The sequence below is a fragment of the Porites lutea genome, chromosome 13, assembly GCF_958299795.1.
Source record: "Porites lutea chromosome 13, jaPorLute2.1, whole genome shotgun sequence".
Classification (NCBI taxonomy): domain Eukaryota; kingdom Metazoa; phylum Cnidaria; class Anthozoa; order Scleractinia; family Poritidae; genus Porites; species Porites lutea.
In genome coordinates this window covers 9,573,093-9,586,003 of record NC_133213.1, presented here as the reverse complement: position 1 = coordinate 9,586,003, position 12,911 = coordinate 9,573,093, and the positions used below count along the sequence as shown (strand labels likewise).

At 39.5% G+C, this 12,911-nt stretch overlaps 1 protein-coding gene across 2 annotated transcripts in view; it reads right to left on the bottom strand.

Moving 5' to 3' along the window:
* LOC140922865 (A disintegrin and metalloproteinase with thrombospondin motifs 20-like) overlaps nucleotides 1-12,665 on the bottom strand; it is a 32,931-nt gene extending 20,266 nt beyond the window's left edge. Inside the window, exons 1-9 of one of the 2 annotated variants that reach the window (XM_073372898.1) lie at nucleotides 12,449-12,665; nucleotides 7,633-7,874; nucleotides 7,180-7,541; nucleotides 6,391-6,550; nucleotides 4,063-4,256; nucleotides 2,529-2,612; nucleotides 1,472-1,596; nucleotides 503-543; nucleotides 169-274 (exon numbers count right to left, since the gene is read on the bottom strand). In XM_073372898.1, the coding sequence (XP_073228999.1) occupies nucleotides 169-274; nucleotides 503-543; nucleotides 1,472-1,596; nucleotides 2,529-2,612; nucleotides 4,063-4,256; nucleotides 6,391-6,550; nucleotides 7,180-7,541; nucleotides 7,633-7,714 (1,154 nt within the window). In that variant the 5' untranslated portion in view covers nucleotides 7,715-7,874; nucleotides 12,449-12,665. Of the gene's footprint in view, nucleotides 1-168; nucleotides 275-502; nucleotides 544-1,471; nucleotides 1,597-2,528; nucleotides 2,613-4,062; nucleotides 4,257-6,390; nucleotides 6,551-7,179; nucleotides 7,542-7,632; nucleotides 7,875-9,863; nucleotides 10,303-12,448 lie in introns of those variants that run through there. The other variant, XM_073372899.1, reaches the window with a different exon arrangement.
* Nucleotides 12,666-12,911: the final 246 nt, after the last annotated feature.

Genomic DNA, 12,911 nt, shown 5'->3' with positions numbered 1-12,911 from the left:
CTCTCGAACAACTTGGATTTGACATGATCACGGTTTGGGCTTGTCATTTATTACGGAAAAAAGGCTCGGAGATTTTCAAAGCAGACAATGTGATAGCCAGCAACACATTCCACTTCATACGGTATCTGTACTTACACATGTTCTAGATACTTCATATAAGGTACTTACACGTGCCCCAACTCGTGTGCAATAGTGTACGCTGTCCCCAGTCCGCTGTCTTCTGCTAAAGTACAGCTTCGCCCTGGGGAACACATTGTTCCTAACTCAGCAAGACCTGAAAAATAATAAAACAAAAGAACAGTGTCCTGAAGTTAGAAAACAGTCATGGCCTTGACAAGGGGGTTGTGGAAGTCTAGTAAATCAGGCCCAGTTTAAGACAATTGTTCTACCCACCGCACGATATCTTTCTTTAAAGTGGGTGATACTAAATAAGTCGAAAATGCTATTCTAGTCCACACTGGAAGTATTCGTGAAGCTGTTCACAATATAAAAAGATGTTTACCTAATGTGTCACACTTTCCAGGGCGTCTGCATAAATTTCTCCTGCGAGAAAGAAAAATAACTTTAAGCACAAAAGAACGATTCATCAAATTAAAGATGTCACATATGCCGTTGCGATTCAGTTTAGCCCTGGCTAACGTGAACGTACGCTTGGTTATTCTTGATAGATATAATCAGTTTATTACTCATTCAAATAATTTCCTAGTTTATAAGATTCATATTTCTCGCATTAGCGTTTGCCTGTTACTTGGCAGTTCCAGGGTGTGAAATTTTTTTTTTTCTTGAAGACATTCTTCAAATCTGTTGACATCTTTCGTGTGTATGCATTGCCAAAACAGAGGCGTTATCGAGTACAAATGAGGGTTTAACTTGCAGGTTTACCGGAACAAAGATTTTGTAACTCGAACCCTAACCCTATTTCCAAGACCTCCAGTCGTGTTCCCGCCTGTAAATGAAAACCAAGCGTACGTACAATATTTTCAGCCTGTGTGCAGACGCCCCTTCCCTTCCTAGATTTTGTTTGAAGGTAGGGGTAGGGGGAGGGGGAGGGGGCGGCTGCACACAGATTAAATAGTTTTAATGACTCCCCCACTGTCATCAATCGTGGAATAATACCAAGCGTCTTCCAAATTTGGTCAGCGCTGGCTTGTTATGGAAAATTAGCCTGGGAACTTAAAGCCAAACAGAAACCGGTAAATGTTTGAGTGAATAATAGGTAAATCTCCAAGAGGTTATATTACTGCCACGTTGCATTGCTGACTGGTTAACATGTAGCTCCTTAATATTTTAGTCTTTTGATCTTCCTATAATTTTAATCATTTCGTTATTTTTATTTGCATTTGATAATGGTGACATGTCGTCGCCGAAACGTCATGCTTTTGTAGCGTTACTTTTTCTGCCTTATATGTTTCACAGAATCTTTCGTTATCTCAAAACTCAATAAAGGGCGCTCAACTGGGGTAAATCTCACCTTGTTAGAAGAATCGCGGTATCGTGGTGTTCTGGGTCCTTCTGTGGTTTAGTCATCACCCGATTCTGCCAACGGCAAAAGCTTTTAAGAGTGCGCGTAGTGTCTGAGGAGATATGGAGGCCCCTCTGTAAAAAAATAAATAAATAAATAAATAAATAAAATAAAAACAAGGAAAAGAAGAGGTATAAATCTTAAGAAAGGTTATTCTGAGCTCGCCAAGTCCTTTTGGGACAAGTGTAAAGCCCCCAACAGCATCATCAGTAATAGACTACGAGCAGTCCCCACTTGTCCTCAGGAATAGTCGAGCGAGCGAAACGCGAGCGCGCGTGAAAATCAACCCACGCGAGAATGGCGAGACGCGGCGGTGAGAGAGAAAATTTTTTCACGCTCGCTCGCGTTTCGCTCGTTCTGCTATCCCTGAGGAAAAATGGGGACTACTCGTAGTCTACATCAGTAACAGTAGTTTGTCCTTAAAAATATGAGGGGCTCTGTGTCACGGTTAATATTGTCAACATCGCCATCATGCTTCCTTGTGTGCTATGGGACTTCAGGTTAGCGATGAAATTACTTGTAATCGACGATAAAATTACAGCTTCTTGCCCAACAAATATGCCTTCTAAACATTATATTAAACGTTACGAAAAAGAAAAAGAAAAACTTAAAAACTGTCAGGCTATATAAAAAACGTTTTTCAAAACCCACAATTGCAATCCGTTTTATACCTTTTTTCTTTAATGTTTTGAGTATTTTTTTTCACGTTTCCTTATTTGGGTGAAAGTTCCTACCGTTAGAATTCTGATACAGCCTTCACAAAACAGTGATAAGTAAAAGCATGAAGGAAAGAATCCGGAAAGAGATTGTTCACCAAATTTTTCTCATATGTACCACAGCAAATGTACGTAAAACAGTCTGGAGAACACGCAAGCTGATGATAAATTTCAACCGGTCATGCTCCCTTACCAAATTCAAAATATATACCCTCCAATTTTTAAAAACCAAGGTCCTGTTTTACGCAGAATAGTATCCAGTGATTCTTCCACTTCAATTTCGTTCCTACCTGATTAGACTCCAGTAAGGCAATCTTTACCACGACAATGTTAATGGAATTACCGATACTTCTGTCTCGATACACCTGAGATACCTTTAAAAAAAGAGGAAAGAGGGAAAATAACTTTTTTTTCCCGAAACTGACGTCACTTCTTTGACTGTAGGAGCCTAAACAATGGCATAATGGTTTTCTACTTGTTAAATGCTAAAAACCCAGACGGACATGACGGCTTTCGGTAGACAAAACAAGCGTTTAAACTACTACCTCACCGTGCGACATCTCAAGGACGAGACTATCGTCGTCACATGAACTCCTCACGAAGCAACACACAGGCCGCAGAGAATTTCTTGGTTCGCAAGTTTGAAATGTACGTGTCGTTAATATGCGGTTGCTGGCTGTTGATAGCCGTCGTGTGTTACAGCTTGATCAGTGTAGCCGTATGCACGGCGTACCAGCCAGGATTTGATCTGATTCCGAGACGTGATCTTGTTGTTTAAATTAACATAAATCTCCCAGCGGAGATACCAAGACGATTATGATCAATTGAACTTTTCTGAATGATCAAGGTAAAACATGCTTTTTTGGATTTTTTTTACTCGCTGATGGCAGATAAGTATTTCTTCCCACTAATATGAGAATTTTCCGGGTCACCATTCGGGTAGTAGTCCGAATAAAGGATACTCGGGTTTGCTAAACACAGGGGGTTAAGACGGATTCCATCAGGAAATTGAGTAATTTCAATTTTCAGTGGACAAAAAACTTATACCAGAATAATTTAAACAATATCACATTCTTTTTTACATTTTTTAAGGGCTATAGATGTAATTCGTTATCTGTAATAACACCAAAGAAAATTTCTTATGAGAGGCCGAGAAAATAAACGTCAAATTTTCACAAATGACACCTTACACAGGAAATTTTTGTAGTCTTACGTGTGTTTTTAAAATTCTTGTGAAATTTGACATTTATTTTCTCGGGCTCCCATGAGAAATAGTCTTTGGTGTTTATGTTACAGATAACTTATTATGTCTATAGCCCTTGAAAAATGAAAAAAAAGAATGCCATATAATGCCTGTTTTTTCCAACTATGCACAGCATAAAACAAGCACAAGTCCCGAAAACAAGGGTGCTGTGTCAAATTAAAACCAGCGCCGACACAAGACGGCCTTTTCCCATGGAGACAAGAAGGTGACGCAAGCACAATTCCAAACAAAAGAGTCTTGTGCAAAGTAAAAAGAGGGACGCCGACACAAGCCCAAGAAAAGGAACAATTAATCCTCTTCTGTTTGTACTTGTGTTTGTGCTTCATTCTAAGCTGTTTGCAACATAAATTTAAGGACAACTTTGCTTGCATTGCTAGGGAAAACTACAATCCTGTACAAAATGGACGGAAAAATGTAAACCCCGCTGACAGCCCTAAAATCAAGGATGGGAAAATCATGGCGCGTTTGAAGGCTACATGCTTAATTTTTGGGTGGATCAAAGCATGCTGTTCCATTTTATCCTGACCTGTAGGATTTAGAAATTTTCTAAGAGACCTTACCACACCCATGAGAGTAAGAATGTAAGCTTGCAAGTCAGCCTTGCTTTTAAATGCGTCAACCATCGTCCTGTCAGCTACAACCAATGTTTCTACAAAACTTTCATCGGTCGACCGTCTCTTTCTTGTCCCTTCTCTGCTCCTATTAGCGTGATGGTTGTGCCGACCTCTTAGCAGTGGCAGGGGTTTGTTAGTATCTGTAAACCGCAAGATTAAGAGAGAAAACATCAGGAAGCGATTTGTAAAGGATCGGTTTGTGTTCCGGCGTCGTAAGTATAGAACAGCTTGATAGAGACACTTGTCTAGTGTCGAAGTGAGAATAATTGGCTGCGTGCCTCGTAGCGATATCTAATTAGAGAATAGATAAAAGAAAACGAAAAAGTACCGTTGTCTGGTACTGCTTTAATACCATGGTCGTCATTCCATTTTATCAACAGAACCAAACATTACAACCTCATAACTGTACGCCCAGTGGTGGTGTGCGATCACTAGATTTTGGCGCAAGCATAATAAATAGTACCTCAAAAATCTGCTGAAACTGAATCACTTTTAGCTACTTTTGTTGGAGTAACACCACACTCAAAGTTTGGCTTTCATTGCGTGACTTGTTACGTGACATTAAAACGTCTAGGAACGCGTTCCAGTGCATTCTTTCCCTAATTTCTCTCAAACTTTTTTTCTACGTACGAATGGTTTGAGCCCTGAGTAAGAGCTAAATTTCTCTTTTGTGAAACAGTTTGTTTGGTAAAATGCCTGTGCAAAAGTATGAGGACTTAAGTGATCAAAGCTTTGGTACCAAAAGCTACTACACGAGACTGTTTTCGTGATGTGACTCCAGCATTGCCAGAGGTAACGTTCTTTGTTGGATTTCTTTTTCGCTAATACACAAAAAAGAGTCGCCCAGTGAGAGTAATACAGTTAGATCAAGACTGGTGAAAGAGGATATCGCTTACATCAAGGCGTTTGATCGCCGTCATTTTAAATTGATCACGAAAAAAATTTTCCTTGTTGAAATGTGTAACGAATCCACGGTTTCCGTAATTGATTGTCCTGTGAAATGACTGAAAGTTTTTCACAGAAACATTGCGTGTGATGGAAACACGTTTGCGTTGGTAAATTTTGGCAAAATTCAGTTTTCCAGTTTGTCTGTTTTGAGGAAAACAGTAATTTGTCATTGACTATCATATTGGGAATGGTGATTATCATTTAATTCCAGCTACAAAACGATTCAAAGGCGCGCGAAATTCCCTTTCGTCACTATAAAAGAGCGAAAAGATAGCCTTAGGAAGCCTGTTGTCTTGACTTTTTCTCCAAAATCTTTGGCCCAGAAAAAAAAGGTAAAGAAAAGCGTTGACAGCATTTTAGGTGTAACATTAAAAACCCCGCGTGTTTTTAACAACAAAAACATTATTTTTGCAAAAAGAAAACACGAATTTCGAAAATCTGAAGCATGTGTCACCTTTGAGCTAGACAGTGATCATGACCTCGTTTGTTCAACGCAGATTGATAAAATCTTTTCGTGTCAGGGCTTAACAATTAATGAGAAAGACCAAAGAGGGTTCAATAAACAATCTTTTTTTTGTTCAATTAACAATCTTGTTTTTGGAAACATTTTTCCTCCTTTCGCAAAGAACAGAACGAAAGCCCCGTGGCACACCGGAATATAAACAAGGGCGATAAAATTTTAAGCTTGGTTCCAGACGGTTAAGAATCTAACAAAACTAATAAGGCAAACTGGATGATAGAATCGGCGGGGAATTTTCACCTTCCCGTGTATGTTTTACGACACTTACTTCACATGATCGTGTGCAAGGCCATCGGTTCACGATAAGTAAGATCACGTACATCTCTCTCCTGTCACGCACTGTCCCGCGCATGCACGAATCCACAAAATTTGCCCTCAAAGGTCAACAAAGAAGGCAGTAGGGAGATGTGCAAAACAGTTTTTCTAAAATAAACCGTGATTTCCTGCATTCACTATAAACAGAGAACGACTCATCGTAAACGGCGTTTAAATCTTTGTTTTGATAATGTCATACATACAACAAACAGTTAGCCAGTTATCTTGGTTATTTTAAAAACGTATTTATTTTTCTTTTACACTGAAGCCGAGCCCATCTGATATGGTGGTGCTTGAGTCCAGACTATGTGAGTGAAAAAGGCCATTGTCAGTGTAATTTATGTAGATAACCGCGCGCCGTTTTAGGGGAAAGACTTTCTGGATAAGAGCGGCAAAATCAAAAGCTTGCGGCAGATTTTCTACGCCGTTTTTAAAGGGCGCGCACGTTCTTGGGTAAGATGGTGTGAATGTGACGTAACATACAGGCTTACCTTTTAAACCACAGGTTGCGAGTCCGTTGCTAAGGCTGATTCTTTCAGTTGGATGACGAAATATGATATGGAATTTCCTGAATTGTGTACTTGCATTAGTGTCCTGCTCTTTGGTAGGCTCTATAAAATAACGCTCGCCGCTTGTGACAAAGGAACCTCGCTATAAAACACAGGTAAAAAATTATGCAAACGTCAGACGAGAGAGCAATAAAATAAAGCTGCAGTTGCCTCTCTTGTGCGCACAGCGTAACCAACTTTTTCACCGGTGGCCCAGGTTGGAAAGGTGTTTGCCACTATTGGCATCAAATAGGAAGTAACTACTCAGAATTTATAAGCTAATTAAATGATTTGCCACCAGCAGTAGCCAAACATGAAGGGAAACTTTGACGCTGCTTTGACAAGTTTATGAGGAGTCTGAAGTGAGATTCCGCGTGGTGCCTGAGTCGTGAGGAATCTTTCGTATTGATTACCAGGGGGTCATTTGCCGCATCCGATCGCTTCCAGTAAAATTTATACCCCGTTGGTTGCAATGTTCAGGTTACGTTACTTGAGTAAATAATTACAATCTTATGGCGCCTGATAATGATTATTTTACCAATTGTTTTCATCAAAACAACGAGACCACATGAAATTGGAGAAACTAGAATTGAAATGACATCGCGGCAATACTAAGCAAAATAAATCGTTGAATGATGTATACCGCGTGCAAGCAACATAACTTGTACCGTGCAGTTTCAGAACCAAGAGAACAATAATTAATTTATAAAACATAGAAGTATGTTAACTTACCAGCCCATTGCACAAATTTAACACGGCGATAGAATTGAGATCTCCTTGTAAATCTCCACGATAAAAGCAATGCCGCAAATTCCCAGCAAAAGACAGTCTGCGCGTACGGTCGTAGACGTGTTCCACGTTGAGCAAAGGTGACAAATGACTATTATCCCTGTCAAGGCGAAATAGAAAGGTGCGCCCAAAAGCCACCAGCCTATAAAACACGGTCCCTGTCCTAACACCACTGTGCTCATATTTTATAAAATGTTTATGAGGAGAAAGACGTCTTCCATTGCGACTCACCCGTTCCACTACCGTTATCTCAAATTCAAAGCGCCCATTGTTGTTGGAGAAACCACTGGGATAGCGCGCTCGACCTGAAGAGGAAAACCGGACAAATATAATTCTATCAAATCTGGGTTTAACATTTACCTGTAGCATGATAATCTGGAGCAAGATTTGACTAACCTTCACTAGGCTTCGTGTCCGTCACTGCGCAAACTTGATGGTTGAAAGCAATTATAAATAAAGCACAATACAGTCTCTTCATTGTAAACGTTTTCCAGCGTGTTTGGATGTCAGTAGAGTTCCCAGGATTTACACTGAGTGTTATAAGACGAGAAATAAAGGAACGCCCACAGTGTCCACTAAAACAGCCAATCAGAGTCCAGCTTGTTTTGAACGACGGCAAATGTGTTGACACAAATTACCTGGTGATACAAAGAAGGAGTTTGAATAAAAAATGTTCAAGCTGCTTGGCTTTGCAATATATGGATGATTCCATAAAGGGGTGCTTTAGGAGTTGGTAATTGGGCATTACTCATTTGGGCATATAGAACTCTCTGCAACGATTTCCTTCAATGACCACCAAATATCAGCTTCCCAGAGCGCAATTCCCAGAGCCCAAAGCAACTTGAATCATCTATATACCATTGCATTCAGAAAGTATTAGTGAGTGTCTTCTTCGCTATTCCGTTGTAACGCTTTCGAGCGCTTTTTCTCTTCATAACTACGGTTAGCCAAAGGTATTCTAATTACTGTCAGGCAATCCATTAAGTACAGTCTATGAAGGGAATTAATTTAGTTCATATAACGGCTTAATTCACTGCACAAAGCTGAGTTCAATCTTGTTAAACTTGTTTTGTGTAATACATGGCCTTGCAATGATAAAACAAGTTAATGATGTCATTGCAATCGACTGGGGGTGACCTCTGTCGCTCACGCGCGGAAAACTCAGCCATAAAAAACAATGGTTGATGATTTTCTAACATAATGAAAACAAATCAACCTCTCAGTCTTGAAAGCAAGCATTAGCCTGAGTCGCCGTCGTAAAGTACAGTATCTGTTGGCAGGTATGGTGTTCAATCCCCGCCAAAAATCAACTTGAGTCCTAGCCTGCGTAGCAGGCGTCGAAAGGGGTAGGGGGTAGGGGATAGGGAGGAAGGGAAAAAGGGGAGGGGGATTGGGGAGAGGGGGAGGGGGCTTCCTTCCCTTTTCCCTTTCTCCCTCCCCCCTCCCCCTCCCCTTTTAGCTCCTGCCACGCAGGCTACTTGAGTCCTCAACATTCAACTTGAGCGGCTGACATTGAGTTATAGCACTCAACTTTCAACTTCACGTTTCAACATTCAAAGTTAATAATTCAACTTAAACTCCCAAAAATCAACTTGAGTCCCCAGCATTCAACTTTAGCGGCTAACATAAAGTTATAGCACCCAACTTTCAACTTCACGTTTCAACATCAGTAAAGTTGATAATTGCCATCACGGATTAAACTTCATCGTTGCGAAATCTTGACCTCGTTGTGCGGACAGCGTAAAATGTCCGCCAAAATGTATCATATGTCAAAGGCTGGCGTAACAGGCAATTCAAGCAAAATAGCGTAACGCTTGTTGGTTCTAAAACCTGTGCTTCTAGTTGACACAACATTAATTCATTCCCTGTTTGCACGCGAAGACAAATCGTCGAATGGATTCGTCCAAATAAGTGAATAAACCACAATAGATACTCCTCAATGTCGCTTTAACAATTCATGGACCGTTTTTTTTTTTTTTACAGCTATAAAGGCTCTTTGGCTTATTCGCTTTTCGCTGAACGAAATCCCTCAGGCTGCTATAGCTCTTTCACTGACTCCTGTCGATCGCATCTTCCCTTTATCAAGTAATATCGGGCACAAATGTGCACAATTCGTCCACATATACAACAATAATCCACGCTCAATTATTTCAATGTCCTTCTAATAATTCCAAGTTCATTTCTTGCAGATGATATTGTCAGCGTTTTTTAGAATATCTCCGAACGAACCCGATCTCTATGACGTGTCGGGAAAAATGTACGCTTTACCAGTACCCTCTAGAATACGCCAGACATGCGTAAAAGGCACTTGGAACAAAAGTAATACTAAGTAAGGGAGGTAAGATTAAAGTGTTTAATCTAACTTTAATGAATAAATTAATGAGAATCGAGTAAGTGAGTGAGTGAGTGTTCGAGTGCCATTTGAGTGCCTCCAAAAGCCCATGGCATGACTACGTCATCCAGGAGCTAAAAATCGCCAGCGTTAGATCGCCGGACAAAGACGCCAGAAAGATTCATAGAAAGAAATTGGGGGCGTCGAAACCGGGAGCACAGTGAGTACAAAAATACAGACATTGCGTAATAATAAGAAATTGGCGAAGACCAGATTGACCAAAGCTAAAAATCACCTTAAGGTCACACTCGAGAATCAACCACCAGGTACAGAATTACCTAAAAAGAACACCATACGAAGAGGTATAAACAAAGTGAAGTCGGAATCATGTGTTATCGAAAAAATTATCAGTAGTCTAAAGGAGATTTATGCCACGAGCGGAGAACTAGAAGGAACTGACACAATTATTGAGGCGTTAGACAAGGGTCTCGATGAGATTATGGTTTCAGTAGATTCTGTTATTGAGACAGCAGAACAAACGGTACAGGCGAGACTAGCAAACAGAGAGGATGAGTCTTTTTTGCTTTCCTCATGAAAAGATGATGACCAGTCTTCAGTGTTGTCCATTTCATCTTCATATGTTAAGCAAAAGCAGCAAGAAGCAAAGGAAGCCTCTTAACGGTTACTGGAAGTGGAGAAAGAACAAAAAGATAAAGAAAACGAATTAGAAAAGCTGATTGCGGAGCTTGAGCTAACTAAACAACGAACCGAAGAAGCAAGAAAATTGGCAGAATTAAGTCAGTCCAGAGCTGAAGCACCAGAGAAATAATTAACAGAGCGGTTACCTACGAAGAAGCATATATACATAACTCGATTTTTTATACCATAAACTTTAAACTGACACCGTAAAATCCACAATGTCCACAATGTAACCTCCTTCAGCCTAAACTGAAAAAGCAAAATCAGCAATGGCATTTCTCAACTATAGCTGCTGTCTAAAGATCCATCATGTGTTTTAAAGTAGAAAAGATTGCTATTTAAGGTAATTCAAACTCTAGCAATCTCTCATTTTTGCAATTTAAAAATATCTTGACCCAACTAAATTAGCCTCATATGAAACCTATTTAGAAGACGTTTACACAAAATAAGTATCGCATATGAAAACCTGACTTCCTAGTAACATCTTCCATGGCATCGCGCAGTTTTTTCTTAAAAGTTAGATCGCCACAACTTTCCGTTAGCTCTCCTTGTTTTCTCCATTTTCCCATGAAAGCTTTCAAAACAGACACCAGGGTCTTAGGTTTTGAAAGTTTTTAGACTAAATCTTTCGCTCCGCGAATTCATTCTCTTCGTAACCGGAAATTGCTTTAACCGAAATCATGTCAAGTTTTCAAAACTCTGAAGGAATCTTATTGGAAATCCCCTTTTCAGAAATATCCAGCTGCTTTTATTTTAACCAGTAAAAAAACCCCAAAACATTCCGGTATGGCGTGCAATACTGTTTATCTCCTTGCATGAAAAGAAAACGATGAGGCGATTGTTAATTGAGTTTGAAATTTCGCGCGAAATTTTAAAAGGATGTCAGACGACCGGAAAAGCAGTCCGCGAATTACACTCTTATCACTTTACGGCTAAAAGCTCGTTGTTCGTTTAGCAGTTTTAAATGTGTTAAAGCCACTTATGATCTAAGCTAAGGAGATTGCGATTTTCTTTTTTATCCAAAACGAACCATTTTCGAAATTTGGCTTTTAACAAGCGGCTTGTTTTAAGAGCGGTAAAGCAACAAAAATTTCTTTGTAAAATCGCCGCAGGTTTTGTGGCTTTAGAGTGACAAAAAAAACGCCGATTAAAGAAAATTGTCAATTCTTCAGCCAAGATGAAAATCTCATTAAACCTTGCCGCTTTAGCTGAAGAATTTTGTTGCTTTTAGTTGGACAGACTAGCCGCAAAAATCGGTGCGTTTACTACGAAAACGACTACTGTCCTATCAGCATAATTTTGATGAGAGAACGAGGAGGGCGGTCTGATTTTAAATGTTTCCTTTTTGAGTTCCTTTTGTTAAGAGCAACGTGACAACGACCTTGTTGAAGTTCTAAAAAAATAAACGCTAAGAACAACCAGTCTTTTTCTATTCCGCTTTGTCGGATGACTTGAGTTGAATTAATAATTTGTTTTGAAATGAAAGGCGGTGTTTGCGGTTGTACTACTTACACTAAGCCACAAAACAGAATGAGCTCCTCCTGTTTATCCCATAAACACCATGAAAAATAAGACATCTTCTTACTTTCTTCTACTCTAGAACACATTTCCCTCTATAACACGTGAAGAAAGCATTCTCCTTTTTCGGCTTCCGATCCTTCGGTACTGATTCCTCGGAAATTCCATTTCTTATGATGTAGGTGTGAGAATTTAGATCGTGGTCAATAAAAGCGCTGATAGAATCAAGCTTAAGGGTATTTTTTGCAAACGATAGTTGTCGTGAAATACTATAATCTGTCATCACCCTCGACGAATGATTGGTATATGTTTTCGTTTCGAATACCACAAGCATCACCCAATCTATTTTTGAAATTCTTCAAACTGAACTCAAACAAAATTTAAAGACCATGACGTGTTTTCGGTTTTCGGAAGCTTCACAAAAAAAGAACAGAACATTCCAGTCCTTAAATGTACCACTAACCATCAGTCTAAAATGCTGTAACCATAACATATTCATAAAATGTACCCTAGATCTAAGTTTTGGCAACGACATCACTAAGCATGTCAGAACTTGGCTAAAACTTGTTAGTGCTATTGTTCAGTAGCGTATTCCTTTTAACCGTTTTCGAATCTCAAAGCTGAATCTAAGATAAAATTATAGTCTATCTGTAGTTATCGTACCTTTAACGTTTCTTTATCAGCTAAAGCCGAGCAGTTGCAATCAAGATTCCAGTTAGTTTAAAACTCCTTTCTGTACTCGCACGTTTGGGTTGTTTCTCAACGCCGGCAACAGGCTGGTTTTTGAATGTATTTCAGCATCAACACGCTCTGTTGACTTGAATCGTCTAGGCGAAATAAACTTGGCTGTCGTCTGTCAAGCTGTTTAGCTATGATACATAGGATGTTCCGGCAAAGCACGTGACGTAAAATAACCCCACAAAGTAAAGCGAGCATAAGGTAAACCGATATGACTCCTTCACTATTTGCGGATAATTTGCTTTAATAAGTTAACTCCAAAAATTCCAAAAAACCTTTTAAAAAACTATTTTGCGGTCGATGTAATTCATCCTATATAATTTGGAAAACAAAATCGGAAATCATATAATTCTTAATTCGGTTCAATATTACAAAGGGCAAATTTAGG